The 15,275-nt window shown below is 45.2% G+C and overlaps 1 protein-coding gene and 1 long non-coding RNA gene across 2 annotated transcripts in view; both read right to left on the bottom strand.

The window, feature by feature from the left end:
- The window catches only part of LOC307247449 (uncharacterized protein), a gene marked incomplete at its 5' end in the record, with an annotated part of 15,705 nt that extends 4,181 nt beyond the window's left edge, over positions 1 to 11,524 (bottom strand). The window contains 7 exons of the mRNA XM_080023602.1: positions 1,213 to 1,461; positions 2,065 to 4,588; positions 5,109 to 5,228; positions 5,592 to 5,651; positions 6,571 to 6,741; positions 9,392 to 10,479; positions 11,473 to 11,524. Coding sequence (XP_079879728.1) covers positions 1,213 to 1,461; positions 2,065 to 4,588; positions 5,109 to 5,228; positions 5,592 to 5,651; positions 6,571 to 6,741; positions 9,392 to 10,479; positions 11,473 to 11,524 — 4,264 coding nt within the window. The remainder of the gene's footprint in view (positions 1 to 1,212; positions 1,462 to 2,064; positions 4,589 to 5,108; positions 5,229 to 5,591; positions 5,652 to 6,570; positions 6,742 to 9,391; positions 10,480 to 11,472) is intronic.
- A 58-nt stretch (positions 11,525 to 11,582) lies between these two features.
- LOC307247377 lies at positions 11,583 to 12,577 on the bottom strand. Its single transcript, XR_013844742.1, has 3 exons — positions 12,467 to 12,577; positions 12,345 to 12,383; positions 11,583 to 11,757 (listed from the first exon to the last, which is right to left on the bottom strand). It is a non-coding gene; the product is annotated as an uncharacterized lncRNA (long non-coding RNA).
- Positions 12,578 to 15,275: the final 2,698 nt, after the last annotated feature.

The raw sequence follows: 15,275 nt of genomic DNA on the forward strand, positions 1-15,275 counted from the left end.
CACAGGTCGTAGCCTCTGCTCCAGCCCCAGGGATGTCCTTTAAATACCCAATACATGTACGCTCCTGTTTTCTATTGATTTATTTTGGTCATTAAATTACAATGATATATAAACACATCCATATATATATATATATATATTGTTAGAAATAATATGGCGCCTCCGGTTGGAAACTGTTCTTTGTGACCAGCCGCGCACATGTTGTTCCTGTACTTTTCTGCTTGGGTACATGTTGTTCACGTTGTTCTGCACGTAAATTGTTCTTTGTGATCCATATGTCCTTTTGTGACCACTTGCGTACATTAGACTATATAAGGGTCCAGGGAAGAAGGGACGGAGCTCGTTCCAATCCTCACGAACTGAGCCTGCTGCACGTTTTGATTCTGCCTGACAATAAATATGATCAACTCCTAAAGTCGTGTTACGTCCACTGACTGACGCTCCTACTCGTCAACGAGCACGCGGAGAACCCCGAAAGTAATTGTTATACTTGAATTGATCAACAGAAGTTTAGTCATTGATTAAAACAGGGTTAGAAAGGTTTTCTCCAACAACTGAACAACTTGGTGATCGTCAAGGAATTTCTCTAACAATATACATATACACATACATATATACACATAAACACACATATATATATCAATATATATATAAACACACACTTTTTTTTTTGCAGTTTCAGCTGGAATGTCATACCTGTCTAGTTTGACCTAAGAATTGCGTAGTCGGTATACAAAATGCGTGCAGGTTGGCAGGCCTGATATGACATACATGACGACACGTTCTACAAACAAGCCTTTTCTCTGCCTTGCTCTTTCATTGAGTGTGTTTTGAAGGGTTTATCCAGGGCTCAAGGGCCATTCAAGTACTTTTCAAGCACTCATTTTGTCATTTTCAAGGTCTTCACGCAAAACAACTATCATCAATTTTCAATGTGATCTTTATGAATTAAAATATAATATAATCTTGGTGTTATTGTATATTATTTATATTAGTATATCTATTATCTATAAATCTATTAATCTCCTTGTCATCTTCTATTATAAGGATCTATGGAATACATTTAAATCTTCGTAGTAAGAGCAATTCTGGTATTCAAGGTATTCCAGCACTTACATTTCTGAGCACTTCAAAGACCTCAGTGACCTGGTCAGAACCCTGTTCACCGAATGCGGTTCGTTTGACTTCGTGAGATATATGTTGTTCAAATACCTCCATCCTGTAACACCGCTCGCTCCTTTTCCGGTGTCGGGCCACTTGAGGTTTCCACTCCGGCCACCGGGGGGCTGTTCGCCGGAGGCTGTGGGTCCTGAGACCGGGTCGGAGCGCTGCGGAGCATCTTCCGCCTTTCCTTCTCCTTCACCAAGGCCGCTTTCCAGACCGGCCTCGGAACGCGTTCTCCTGGAGCCATGCCCAAGAGCTGCTTCACGGCGTCGACCAACGGGGGTCGGTACTCCTGTACTGTCACGGCAGAAACACATCAGAACATGATAGCAACATCATATATGTGCAGCGACACGAGACACACTGTAAATGAGACTGTTACAGGGCTCCTTTTTTTCCTCGGGTTCGTTCTGGCAATACAAAATGAAATTCAAGGACCTTGCAGTTGTTTGTAAGCCGCCATTTCCAGCCGTGCCGAATCCAATTTAAATCAAATTATTACGTTGCGATTTAAAGGACAAACCCGGGGATAACTTCACAGGTTTTCAATGATCGTCTCAAGGTATTTTCAAGCACTTCAGCACAAAGGGGGCCTTTTTTCGAGGTATCCCAAATTAAACACGTGCACTTCAAGCACCTCAAGGACACTGACTGTAAATACTGTAATAAGCTAGTTAGTACATATTAATGATTCATATTTACAATGTATGCTCTCTTTTGTATATGTTTTGTAAATTTTTATATATCTGACAGTTTTATATTTTGTGATTCTCTAAATATTTTACAATTTTAATTTTATCTTAACTTCACCAGAATGTTAAGCAGTTTTTTTATTCTAAGAACCTATAGTGAAACACCCCAAACTTCATCATAAAAAATTCTTAGTTTATGTAAATTTACCTGGCGCAATAAACTGATTCTGATAATAATCATAATAATAAGGGCTGGAGGTCTTTCCCGATTGGTTGGCCTGGCTGGGAGGACGCGACTCCGTGGGGCTTGGCTCCTCCCCCACAATCTCATCCAGGGTGACCAAGGTCTGAATCTCTCCATCCACCATGCCTCCTTCTCCTCCTCTCCTTCCAGGGCTGTTCTCCCCTCCCTGGTCATCCCCCTCTCCGGTCTCCTCCTCCCCCACCTCGTCCAGAGTCACCAGCCCCTCTTCCACCTCCCTCCTCTCCTTCTCCCCATCTCCTCTGCTCCTTCTCTCCTCCCCCATCCTCCTCTCCTTGGCCACATTCTGCTTCCTGTGCAGCTCCTCCTCTTCAGCGGCGTCGTCAGGGAAACCCTCCTCTTTGTCGCTGACCTCCTCAAGGTTCACCAGGGCGTTCTCCTCATTGGACCCCAAGACCCCCGGCACCGCCTCTTTCTCTTCAGCGTCCTCCATCTGGTTCTCCTCCTTCGTTGGTTCTTCCTCTTTGGCCTCGCCTCTTGTCGGCTCCTGCTCCGACTCTCCTGGGGTGGCGGTGATTGAACCCTCGTCCTCCACTGAATCCACGACCTGGTACAGAGGCTCCTCACACTCCAAAGGACTTTCGGATTCCGACAACAGTGCCAAACTTGCCGCCCCCGTCTTCCTCCTGCTACTCCTCCGTTGAGAAGGAGCAGCAGCAGAACTTCCTGTGGAGGTCAGATCATCATCCATAGGATGCGTCTGCGCTGGTGGTTCTTCTGAGGGTTTGGAAACCACGTCCGCCTTCCTCCTGCCGCTCCTCCTAGGACCTGGACTTTCAGTGGTGATAAGCATCTTCTTCAGTGGTGGCGTTTCGGTTTTCTCTGTCTCGTCCTTCTGAGTTGCCCTTTTAGCCCGTCTCCCCCTCTTACCCCTGGTGGACCTTCTGGTGGCGGGATGGTCGGCGGGCTCGTCCTCCACGGAATCCACAACCTGAAATGCTGCCTCCTCCTCTTCCTCTGGCTGGGCTTCAACTTCGGCCAGCGTTCCTTTTCCCTCCGGTTTTCCCAACCCTCCCTCGGGGGCGGTGGAGGGATCCTCGGTGGGCTCGCACTCTACAGAGTCTAGAATCTGAAAGTCTTCTTCCTCAATCGCCTCTTCAGGCTCCACAACCGCTCCCTTGGAGGTCTTACTCTTCCTCGTGGCTTTGGTGTACCTCCTGGGAGATTGGTGGCCCTCCTTTGCCGGTTTCCTGCCTTTTGGAGCGGGTCCAGTTTGTTTCTTCTTCTCATCACCATCTGAGAGGTTTGCAGATGGCAGGTCTTCCACACAGTCTATAACCTGATAGACATCCTCCACGTTCTCCTCTTCATCCCTCTGGTCAATTGATGTTTCTGTCGGTTTTCGCTCGTCTGCAGAATCAGACGTCTGAGAGGCTTCTTTTTCAGAAATGCCATCTTTGTTCACCGCTGTGTCTCGACGCCCATTGCCTTGTTCCTCAGGAAGATCAAGAGGCGACTCCTTTCTGCTGCCTGAAGCTTGTTCACCGACCGAATCCAGAACTTCCAGAGAACCTTCTTCCGGCATTTTCTCATCTGTAGCTGTTGTGTCTTCCAGTAAAAGCATTTCTTCATCAGGCTGCTGCTCTATTGTGGCTTTGTCATTGATGCAGATCCTGTCCTGGTCCAAAACTGTCGGCTGATCTTCCAGAACGGCTTTAGCCTCAGTTTTTATTTCACTTTTGGCCTTGTCGCTCATCGAAAGTTGACCGGTTTCAAGTGTGATTTGCAGGCCTCCAGAACCACCATGACTTGGAAGAACCTCGGGATGAATGGGAGACAAACTGCTCATTTGTTCATCCTGTTCCTGTATTTTCATTCCATCGCCCTCCTCCTTGATGTTCATAATCTGGTCTACTTCTCTGGGGACTTCTTTGCCTCCATTCTGGTTTTCTACATCTCCATCTTTCTCTGGGGGAGTCGAGCCTTCCGCCCCTCCCTTCGAACGCTGGAGATCTGTTGTGTGTGCTGTCTCATCAATCTTTGTCTGGGACTCAGTTTTTCCTGCCTCTGGCGACACCTTGTGGTCAGACATCGCCCGTACACCCTCTGTCATGGTTTTGGAGACTTCCTGGGTTTTGACCCGTTGACCGGCAGACGGAGACACCTTGTGCGTCTCCTCCTTGGGGTTCAACGCCGTTGTTTTTATGTTGCCGTCTTCCTTGTTTGAAGAAGAAGGAAGAAGTGAAGAGGCGGAGGAGTTTGGGGGAGTGGAGGAGTCAGCGGTGGCCTTGGCCGAGGAGGAGTTAGACGAGCGAGGAGCAACCGAGGTTGAGGAGGAGGAGGCGTTCTTGGCCGAGCGTGTCTTGGCGGCCGCTCCCCTACGCTTGTCCGAGGGTTTGGACGAGGAGGAGCCGCTCTCTGAAGGGGGCGTGGATGATTTGGGAAGAGGGGCGGAGTCAGTCACGTCGCCGATCTCGTCCACGGTAACAAACTCGCTGAGGTCAAAGTCAACGTAGTCTTGAGTGGAACTCTGGGAGGGAAGACAAGATATTAATGATATTGAGAATTAAATATTCAATAATAAGTGATTCATTTAAGATTTAATAACTACTATCTAATTTTATCAATCAGTAATAATAAGCCCTAAATGTTGCCCTTAATTTTGAATCCAAATGACACAATAGATTTTGATAATTTAGTAATAAGTCAATACTTGGAAATTGATTGAGGATCAAATAACCACTATTTGCTTTAAATAAATCAGCAATAAAAAGTAGTTATATAAAGTAGTTAAACTAGGATTTAAGCACGTAGACTATTATCATTATTGTCAACATCATTATTGTCTTTTTTTTATCATTATTATAACAATAGTATTATTACAATACTAAACATAACATCAATAGATAAACATGAATATGGCATATTAATATCATATAAATCACATAATATATTATCATATTCATAATTCCCAGGATTATGTTATTTTAATTTTAAAGCACAAAGACTTTCACTATCTTCCATGCTCCCTCGTTCATCTCCATCTTTACCTTTATTCTTTCCTCTGTTTTGGAAGCCTTGGCAGCCGGGCTCCGCCCTCGCCTGGTCCTGCTGCCGGGGGAGGAGTGGCTCCTCTCGGCGGGGGAGGTTTCCCTGGGACGCCTGGAGCTCTGAGGAAGACGAGGGCGATGCGGAGAGATGGTGAAGAAGATGAAGGAATGTCTGACTCTTGTCGTTTGCAACTTTGACATTTCTTTCACTCAAGATACGAGTTGGGAAGAAGACGGCTCGACCCCTGTGTAGAGTGTCTGTGTAGCGGACGCACTCAGCCAATTTGTACTAGAACTGAGAGCGTTATACAACTATACAGAGACTAGTCATTGTTATTGGTTAAATTCTCGTGATTACTTTGTAATCTACACCGAACCGTGGGCCAACTGTACCATTGTATCCCTAGTCTATATTTGAATCGTTTGGAAATTGACGGTGGCACCAGATAGGGTTTTAACGTGTGTGTGTGTGTGTGTGTTCACCTCTCTGGGTGGAGACTTTCTTTTCCTACGACTCCTCGTCACCCTGGTGCTGCTGTGACCCTGAGGAAAACAAACTGTTAGAGAACTACTCCAAGCATGGCAAACACTTGAAGCAGAACTATCTAACTTTTGGGATTTGGCGCCCCAACAGTTTGAGTGCAACTGCACGTTTACACCACTGTCGTAAAAACTCGGTCCGATGTGAAAATAATTAATTTTACTAGACAAATTTGAACCTTATCGGTCACGTTATCATGAACAGTCCATGTCACAAATGCAAGTATAATTTACACCTAGGTTACAGCAGCACTTGTACGGACCTTGCCAATTAAGCGAGCACTTGGGGGGCTCGGCGACTGCCCCCCCGCTCCAGGTGTAGGTACCAGATGTGCTCAGCCTGGCAGATCGGCTCACACACATGAGTCAGAGGGTCAAACAAACCCCGTTGTGTTTGTGTATATACCACTACTTACTAAATTCAGTATTTTCTGTAGTTACTTTTCATTCCTCACTGAGCTGCGCTAACTCCAGTCTTGTATGATACATTACCAACAAGTTCCATTCAAGATTTTTTAATGCAAGTTTTTGCTAAATTATGGGCAAATTGAACACAGATTTGGGGTGAAACACTTATGTTTAAAGTTCATAAAGAAAAAGAAAGAACAATTCTAATTAATGCATCTATTTGATTCAAATTAATAGAAAAGGCAGATTTTTTTAAATATAAAGTCTGAAAAGCATTTTAAATTACATGTTAATGTGCCCCCCCCACCCCATCATCAATGTCCCTTATGTGATTCAATACATTTTGGCAGAACTTATTTTATTAAAAAATTGGAAGCACCAATCTAATATGCATAAAAAAATATAAACACAGGCTTATATTCTAGTAATTTATTTATTACTTGGACGTTTATATTTTAGAGCCTGGAAAGTCCTTCAATTATTGCAGAAATCGTTACATTTTTTCTTGGCTTACCTTTCTGTCACCCTGCTGGCTCCGCCCTCTTTTGCGGGTGGGGCTACGGGCCTTTCCTCGGCTGGGGGAGGAGCCTGTGGAGGAGGCGGAGGAGAGGGGGGAGGGGCGGAGGCTCCCACTGTTCCTGTTTGCCCTGGACGCCTCCTGCTGGACGCCCCTGGAACTGCAGGCCTGAGGGAGGAAGCGGGGAAGCGTTTGACGGTCATTGTGTTGATTGTGTTAATTGCGATTGTTTAAATTTACTTTATTACGTTTGGTTTTGTTTGTTTCGTCAAGATATCGACGTAAATCACAAATTCCATCATTCCTCCTACAGAGTAGAGGGAGAGCAGAGGGAGGAAGAGTAAAGGTAGAGTACAGGGAGGTAGCGTAGATGTAGAGAGAGAGAGAAGTAGAGGTAGAGCAGAAGGAGGTAGAGGTAAAATAGAGGGAAGCAAAGCATAGGTCGAGTAAAGTAGAGGTAGAGTTGAGTTTGAGTAAAGTAGAGGGAGGTAAAGTTGAGGTAGACTAAAAGTGAAGAAGTATAGTGATGTGGAGTAGGAGAAGAGTAGAGGGAGGTCAAGTTGAGGGAGTAGAGTAAAGTAGAGGTAGAGTAGAAGGTGTGAGAAAAAAATATCGATTCAGTTACGTATCACGATACTGCTCACAAATCTTTCACAAATGCATTCTTCCTGGAAGAATTGATTCGTCACTTCCAGTTTCTGTGCAACTGCGAAGGAGATTCAACTTTTACAGCGTGGATGGGAAACTTGATATGACCACTGCATTATGCAAACATTGCAAGACAACATATTGTGCCAACACCACAAATCTACGGGCGCATCTCAACCGCCGTCACCCAGAGCTAAGTTCTGACGGGGGTAAGACGCAAGCCAAAAAATGTTACCAGCCAACAATCAAAGCAACTTTGCAAAAACTACCGGAGAGAGCAAAATAAATAAAACAAGATCAACTGCTCATTTCATTTGCAAAAACATTTGCCAATATGGTGTGGTCGGTAGGGACGCAAGGGTACATGGTATGTTATCGAACCGTTCGGGCCGCCCCCTACATTTCAATACGCATGCGTGAACCGGGGTATTACGATATCATGGTGCAAGTCCACCGGACGTGTTGGCGCAGCGTACGGGCACGACGCGCACGACGCGCCATCAAGTGCACGCTTTCCATTGAATCCACTGTTGGCGCTCCACTGGCCACATTTATCTATTTTTGCACGAGAGGTCTGTCGACAATCACAGTGTCGAGACATGTTCATAATTTCCCCACAGTAGCTGCTGAAATTCAGACATTGATTTATCGCACGTGCTCAGGCTCAACAGTTATCGTTGCCCAGTTGCTGGTTGTTTCAGACCCTTTTTCACCATACATGTGTTTGCATCCCTGTACTAAAATAACAAAAATGACTAAAAACTAAAACTAGGTGTGAAAAAACCTTTTGGTTAAAACTAAACAGAGAAACAAACTAACTGAAATTATATTTTGTACTTACAAAACTAAAATATAAATATAGAGGAAATGTCTTTAGTTGTAGTCTTTTTTCTCGTCAATTTGGTCAAATTCGTCAACATAAAGCCGTATATAGTAGAGAGACAGCATTAATAATGAGCATAGCATCTGGTGTAGAGCTACTTTTAAATGGAAAGAAGCTAATTAGAATTTACCATATTAACGATGAGAGGACAAACTGGACTGTTGGGATTCTTATTGTCTGTGTGGTGAGCATGAGAGTGGACGTGACGGGAGCACTGTCTCCGTCACTGTCTTAACTCTGGATGTCAGAGAGAAGACACTCAGTATGGCTATGGCTAAGTGTGATCAGGCCAAGTGTTGTCTCCTCCCTCTGAAGAATCAAGTATCAGATAAAACACTAACTACAGGGAATTTTGTTCGGTTACTGTAATAAAGCTTTAAAAACGTATTTTGTCACATTTTCATCATTAAGCCGACATAACAGTATAGTATCTTAATTATGCAACTAAAAATGGCAACCATATTTACAGTTTTGGCAACCAAAAGCTGATGCCTGGTTGCCAGCCAAAACTATTTTTTAAATTTTGTGTTGAACCTTGTCGCTGCTACTGTAAAGTGTGAAAATGTGTGACTTTGTATTGAGCACTTACTACATTGTGATTTTCTGATTCAGGAGTCAGGTATTTTTTGTTGAAAATGAGAATTATATTGTCTCCTGGTGACAATATAGTTAATGAAAATACTTATTTGCCAATGGTGTGATTGTACGCTATTTGAAGCATTTGGTTTGAATCATCTGGTACTGAGCCAGTTATAGTTCATGGGTGTAAGTACATTTTTTACACTTGCTGTTGTTGTAAATGTGTGGGGGTTGGTATTGTACACTTGTGATTTTCTGACTCAAGATTTTTGTTGAGTATTGTCTCCTGGTGCAAGCGCAACCTTCTTTTTGTATGCTTTACAAATGAGTCGAAATAAAAGTATTCAACTTGAAATTAAAAGTAACTTAAAATGTTTTGTTCCAGAGCAGATGTCTGCAGACACAACTTTTCATCAATTAACATTTCAAAGCAATAGGCCTCGTGATTTAAAGTGTAGCCTAAAGAAAATGTCATACATGTAATAGATAGTTTTGTAATACCGTAGACGTCCTAATATCACAATACTTGCAGTACCACAATACGTATCGAATCGGCAGGTATCTGCCAATTTACACCCCTAGGAAAGTCGAGATAAAATAGAGGGAGGTCCAGTGGTGTCAAGTAGAGGTAGACTAGAGGGAGGTAGACTAAAGTAGAGGTAGAGTTTGGCTGGTTTCCTGCCTGGTTGGGAGCTGCGGCAGACTTGCTTCCTGCTTGACTGGGAGCTGTGGCGGCCTGGCTTCCTGCTTGATCTGATACTGTGGCTGTCTTGCTTCCTGCTTGACCGGATGCTGCGGCTGACTTGCTTCCTGCTTGACTGGGAACTGCGGTAGATTTGCTTCCTGCTTGACCAGATGCTGCGGTAGATTTGCTTCCTGCTTGACCAGATGCTGCAGCAGACTTGCTTCCTGCTTGACTGGGAACTGTGGCGGCCTGGCTTCCTGCTTGACCTGATACTGTAGCTGTCTTGCTTCCTGCTTGACCGGGAGCTTCGGCTGACTTGCTTCCTGCTTGACCGGATGCTGCGGCTGACCTGCTTCCTGCTTGACTGGGAACTGCGGTAGATTTGCTTCCTGCTTGACCAGATGCTGCAGCAGACTTGCTTCCTGCTTGACTGGGAACTGCGGTAGATTTGCTTCCTGCTTGACCAGATGCTGCGGCTGACTTGCTTCCTGCTTGACTGGGAACTGCGGTAGATTTGCTTCCTGCTTGACCAGATGCTGCAGCAGACTTGCTTCCTGCTTGACTGGGAACTGTGGCGGCCTGGCTTCCTGCTTGACCTGATACTGTGGCTGTCTTGCTTCCTGCTTGACCGGGAGCTTCGGCTGACTTGCTTCCTGCTTGCCCGGATGCTGCGGCTGACTTGCTTCCTGCTTGACTGGGAACTGCGGTAGATTTGCTTCCTGCTTGACCAGATGCTGCAGCAGACTTGCTTCCTGCTTGACTGGGAACTGTGGCGGCCTGGCTTCCTGCTTGACCTGATACTGTGGCTGTCTTGCTTCCTGCTTGACCAGGAGCTTCGGCAGACTTGCTTCCTGCTTGACCTGATACTGCGGCAGACTTGCTTCCTGCTTGACTGGGAACTGCGGCAGACTTGCTTCCTGCTTGACTGGGAACTGCGGCAGACTTGCTTCCTGCTTGACTGGGAACTGTGGCGGCCTGGCTTCCTGCTTGACCTGATACTGCGGCAGACTTGCTTCCTGCTTGACTGGGAGCTGCGGCGGCCTTGCTTCCTGCTTGACTGGATGCCGCGGCAGACTCGCTTCCTGCTTGACCGGATGCTGCCGCAGCTTGACTGGGAACTGCGGTGGGTTTGCTTACTGCTTGACTGGATGCTGCGGCTGACTTGCTTCCTGCTTGACTGGGAACTGCGGTAGATTTGCTTACTGCTTGACCAGATGCTGCGGCAGACTTGCCTCCTGCTTGACTGGGAACTGTGGCGGCCTGGCTTCCTGCTTGACCTGATACTGCGGCTGACTTGCTTCCTGCTTGACTGGGAACTGCGGTAGATTTGCTTACTGCTTGACCAGATGCTGCAGCAGGCTGGCTTACTGCTTGACCGGACACTGCCGCAGCTTGACTGGGAACTGGGGTGGATTTGCTTCCTGCTTGACCAGATGCTGCGGCAGACTTGCTTCCTGCTTGACTGGGAACTGTGGCTGAGTTGCTCCCGGCTTGACTGGATGCTGCGGCAGGCTGGCTTACTGCTTGACCAGACACTGCCGCAGCTTGACTGGGAACTGGGGTGGATTTGCTTCCTGCTTGACTGGGAACTGTGGCGGCCTGGCTTCCTGCTTGACCAGATGCTGCGGCAGACTTGCTTCCTGCTTGACTGGGAACTGTGGCGGCCTGGCTTCCTGCTTGACCTGATACTGCGGCTGACTTGCTTCCTGCTTGACTGGGAACTGCGGTAGATTTGCTTACTGCTTGACCAGATGCTGCAGCAGACTTGCTTCCTGCTTGACTGGGAACTGTGGCTGAGTTGCTTCCGGCTTGACTGGATGCTGCGGCAGGCTGGCTTACTGCTTGACCGGACACTGCCGCAGCTTGACTGGGAACTGGGGTGGATTTGCTTCCTGCTTGACCAGATGCTGCGGCAGACTTGCTTCCTGCTTGACTGGGAGCTGTGGCGGCCTGGCTTCCTGCTTGACCTGATACTGCGGCTGACTTGCTTCCTGCTTGACTGGATGCCGCGGCAGACTCGCTTCCTGCTTGACCGGATGCTGCCGCAGCTTGACTGGGAACTGCGGTGGGTTTGCTTACTGCTTGACTGGATGCTGCGGCTGACTTGCTTCCTGCTTGACGGGACACTGCGGCTGCTTGACTGGGAACTGCAGCATGTTTGCTTCCTGCTTGACCGGATGCTGCAGCAGACTTGCTTCCTGCTTGACTGGGAGCTGTAGTGGCCTGGCTTCCTGCTTGACTGGGAACTGCAGCGGGTTTGCTTTCTGTTTGACCGGACACTGCAGCGGGCCTTTGCGACACCAGGGTGGTACCGGTCTTGGACAATTTTCGGTTAAATTCCAGAGAATTTATTTCATATCCCGACACATGTATCCTGAAGCTGTTGGAACTGAAAGGAGAACGATCAGATCAGGATTGGATTACAACATTGAAACAGCAACTCACAGCACCTGCTTCATCCTGTCCCCAGTCCAACCACCAGGAACGGGGACAAAAGTCTGTTCTCTATCACTGACTGGTTGGTGGCTGTTCTGAACGACAAACAAACCAAATAACCACTTTGTCTGCAGGGAGAATTATTTAAAAATTAAATATGGTTAATATTAAAAATCAACAACCAAATAACAAAAGGGGCATTTTCACACTGTGCTTAAGGCCATTTAGTGGGGAGGGCTGTACATGGACAAAATGTATTTCAGCCGTTTTTCTTCCAAAGATACATTTTGACAGAGAATCACTCTGAAGTCGACCATTTGGGCCAAACCTCATGAAACAACCCAACTGAAACTCTAACTATACTATTTAGAAATAAGTACATTTCAGATGCACCTACAATACTTTCCCCAAATATGGGTTCTGCCTATGCACCAATAACTAAAATGAGTCTTTTAGTCTCGACTGTTCAGACTTTTAGTTTTTTCTTTGGCATCAAAATCATCATAAAGACGGAAAACAACAGAAGATCCGTGGACTCACTTTTTGAAGGGATTTTGAATTCCGACCGCCTGAATAAACCTGTTGGAGAGAAAGAGGCGGAGGATGAAGGTGTGGTCATGGACACACAGTGGAAGTATAAGAGCCACCGAGTGGACACGTACTGATCAGACATTTTGAACTTTCTCTGCATCTTCTTGGTGAATTTCAGGACGGTGTTGTACGCCTGCATCGCACTGAAGACCTCACCCGGCGCCCACATTTGGAGGATAACCTAAAAAGAGAGAAAGAGAGGGAGAGCTTGTATCTTAGGTTTATTTTTATTGTTAATTGTATCTTGAAATGTTTATCTTCGAGTTAAATTTTAGGTTTGTTGCCAATTTTTTCCAGTTTCTTTTGAATTTTTTCTGTTGATTTTATTGTCAATTTTTTAGGTTTACATTTATAGTTTTTTGTTATTGAGTAGGTTATTGCAATAGCCAGTTTTATTTTTTATTGTTCATTGGTTATCTTAGGTTTATTGTATAGTTTATTTATTATTGTTTGCTTTTCCAAATTTTCAGGTAAACCTTTGGTATATTGCAATTTTCTTTTTTTTTCGATCTTATTAGCAATTTATATGCAAGCTGCTGTGACGCTCTACCCTCTCACCATGCTCACATGGGGTTTCCACCATGAAATGTCAGTAAGGACCCCCACCAAAAAAAAAAACATGCACAACATCATCGTCTGACCAGCGATGGACATTTGTAACCAAGTCCCCAGGCGCGTCGCTGTATGCTGCCCACTGCTCCTGGCTGCCCCCCGGAGGAAGAACAAGCCAGGATGGGTGAAATGCAGAGAACTCATTTCACCGTGTGTTGGTCTCCGTCACTGCATGAATACATATCCATCCATCCATCACCCCACAATGTAGGTATGTACCCTGTTGGCGAGCGGGAGGCAGCCGACGACCGTTCCCACGGCTGTTGCCATGGCGATTATGGTTTGGATGATGTCGAAGCTCACCGTCCGCATCTCCACAATGAGCAACTCGCTGGCCTGGGTGGGTTCACTGTCCTGGAAACAGGGAGACACCTTTGAAAAAAATATTCATCACATTCATCATATACACACATAAATACACACACACACACACACACACACACACACACACACACACACACACACACACACACACACACACACACACACACACACACACACACACACACACACACACACACACACACACACACACAATATCTACACACACCACAACACAGGCACGCACACACAATATCACGGTACAAGTCCACTGGCCCGCATACGGGAACGGCGCAATGTGGAGTAAGTGCTGCTTCCTATTGAATCCACTGTTGCAGCGCCACCGGCCACATCAGCCGCACGGCGTGCGTGCGGAGCCGCGCAGCATTTCTCTATTTTTGTGAGAGGTCGATTTATTTTTTGCCCAACTGCGTGCGGCAACGCCAGCCCTTTCCATAGAAACACAAGATAAAACTACATAGAAATGTTTTTGGAAAGAGTGCAATGAACCAAGGCGTCCAGTCAGGAAATAACTCCCTGGGATGGCCGTGTACGATGGCCGTGTACCTCTTTATTATGAACTTCACTTCAGACCTCTCTCGCTTCCTCTCGAACGGCTATTTTGGAAGAATGACGGGAACTGAGTCTCGTCGGGTGAGGAGCCGTCCTTTCTTTTGTCAAGTTTTACAGTTTTATGTTGTGTTGTTTGTTTTAAGTTGCCGTCTCCTGTCGCCGGCAAATGTTTCCCCCCCTCTATGAAAGAGATATCCAAATCTCCTCCCTCGCTGGGCGGTGCCCTGTCTGAAAAGGAGCGCACCCACTGTCACGTTCAGGGTCACAAAGCGAAGGCACCACACACTGGTCTGACTGTGAGGTTTTATTTTCCTATTATTCTTTATGTGTAAAAAATACTGTTTATACCTGTTCTACATAAAAATTACTCACTATAGTACTGGTTTTACTTTTTGTGAAACATTTTTTAAATATTATATATATATAAATAAATATGAACGAAAATTGATATTTGAATGATCCACTATCCTGGACACCTCCCCTCCAATCAGATGAACTTATGCAAATTATAACAGCGCACCAATGAAATTGAACCCCCGCCCCCCCCAGTCATAGACAGAGCGTTACACTAGTTATTTGTGGCACACTACTATCTACACACACACACGCACACTACACTACTATAACATTCTTTACACTTTTATTTACATGTACTTTTCTTAAATATGAAGATACCGAAATCGTACCGTAACCGTGGCCCCAAAACCATGATACATACCGAACAAACCGATATATCGTGATCAGAGGTTCACACTAAGTTTTTAGAGACAATGGGCATTTCTTTTTTACGAGATAAAAAACATTTGATCAAAAATCGAACTCACTGCGGCGGTCAATGGAAGCAGAGCTTTGTACACCGATATCTGCAAACAGAAAAGAAAAGAGAAAATACAAACTGAAATATTCAGCTGCAAGGCACAACACACAACACAGGGAGGAATCTAAAACCTCTAACTCTAATCAATCACTGTAAATCTCACAGTTTGGGAGGAAACGAGGAACGCAACCATTTTTAAGTTACGTGTTTAAAAAAGTCCAAACCTTGAGGAACATCTGTTGAATCACAAAAGTTAAAGAATCAAAATAGAAGATAAAAGAAAAAAATGGAAAACATGATTTTGCACAAAACAAACATAATGAAATAAGTATATATAAGTTTATATATTAATAAGTATAATAGTAATAAGACAACATAATTAAAAGTCAGAAAAATAATGTAATGTGATAATAATATAACAGCAATAGAAATAAGAAAACGACAGAGAACCAAAATAAAAATAAAATACAAACTATAAAAAATATTGAAAGCATTTAAAATAAAATATTCAATATGTTTTGTATTAAATATTGATTCAGCAAATAGACGTTAGCACA

Source organism: Zeus faber (genome assembly GCF_960531495.2).
Source record: "Zeus faber genome assembly, chromosome: 22".
Classification (NCBI taxonomy): domain Eukaryota; kingdom Metazoa; phylum Chordata; class Actinopteri; order Zeiformes; family Zeidae; genus Zeus; species Zeus faber.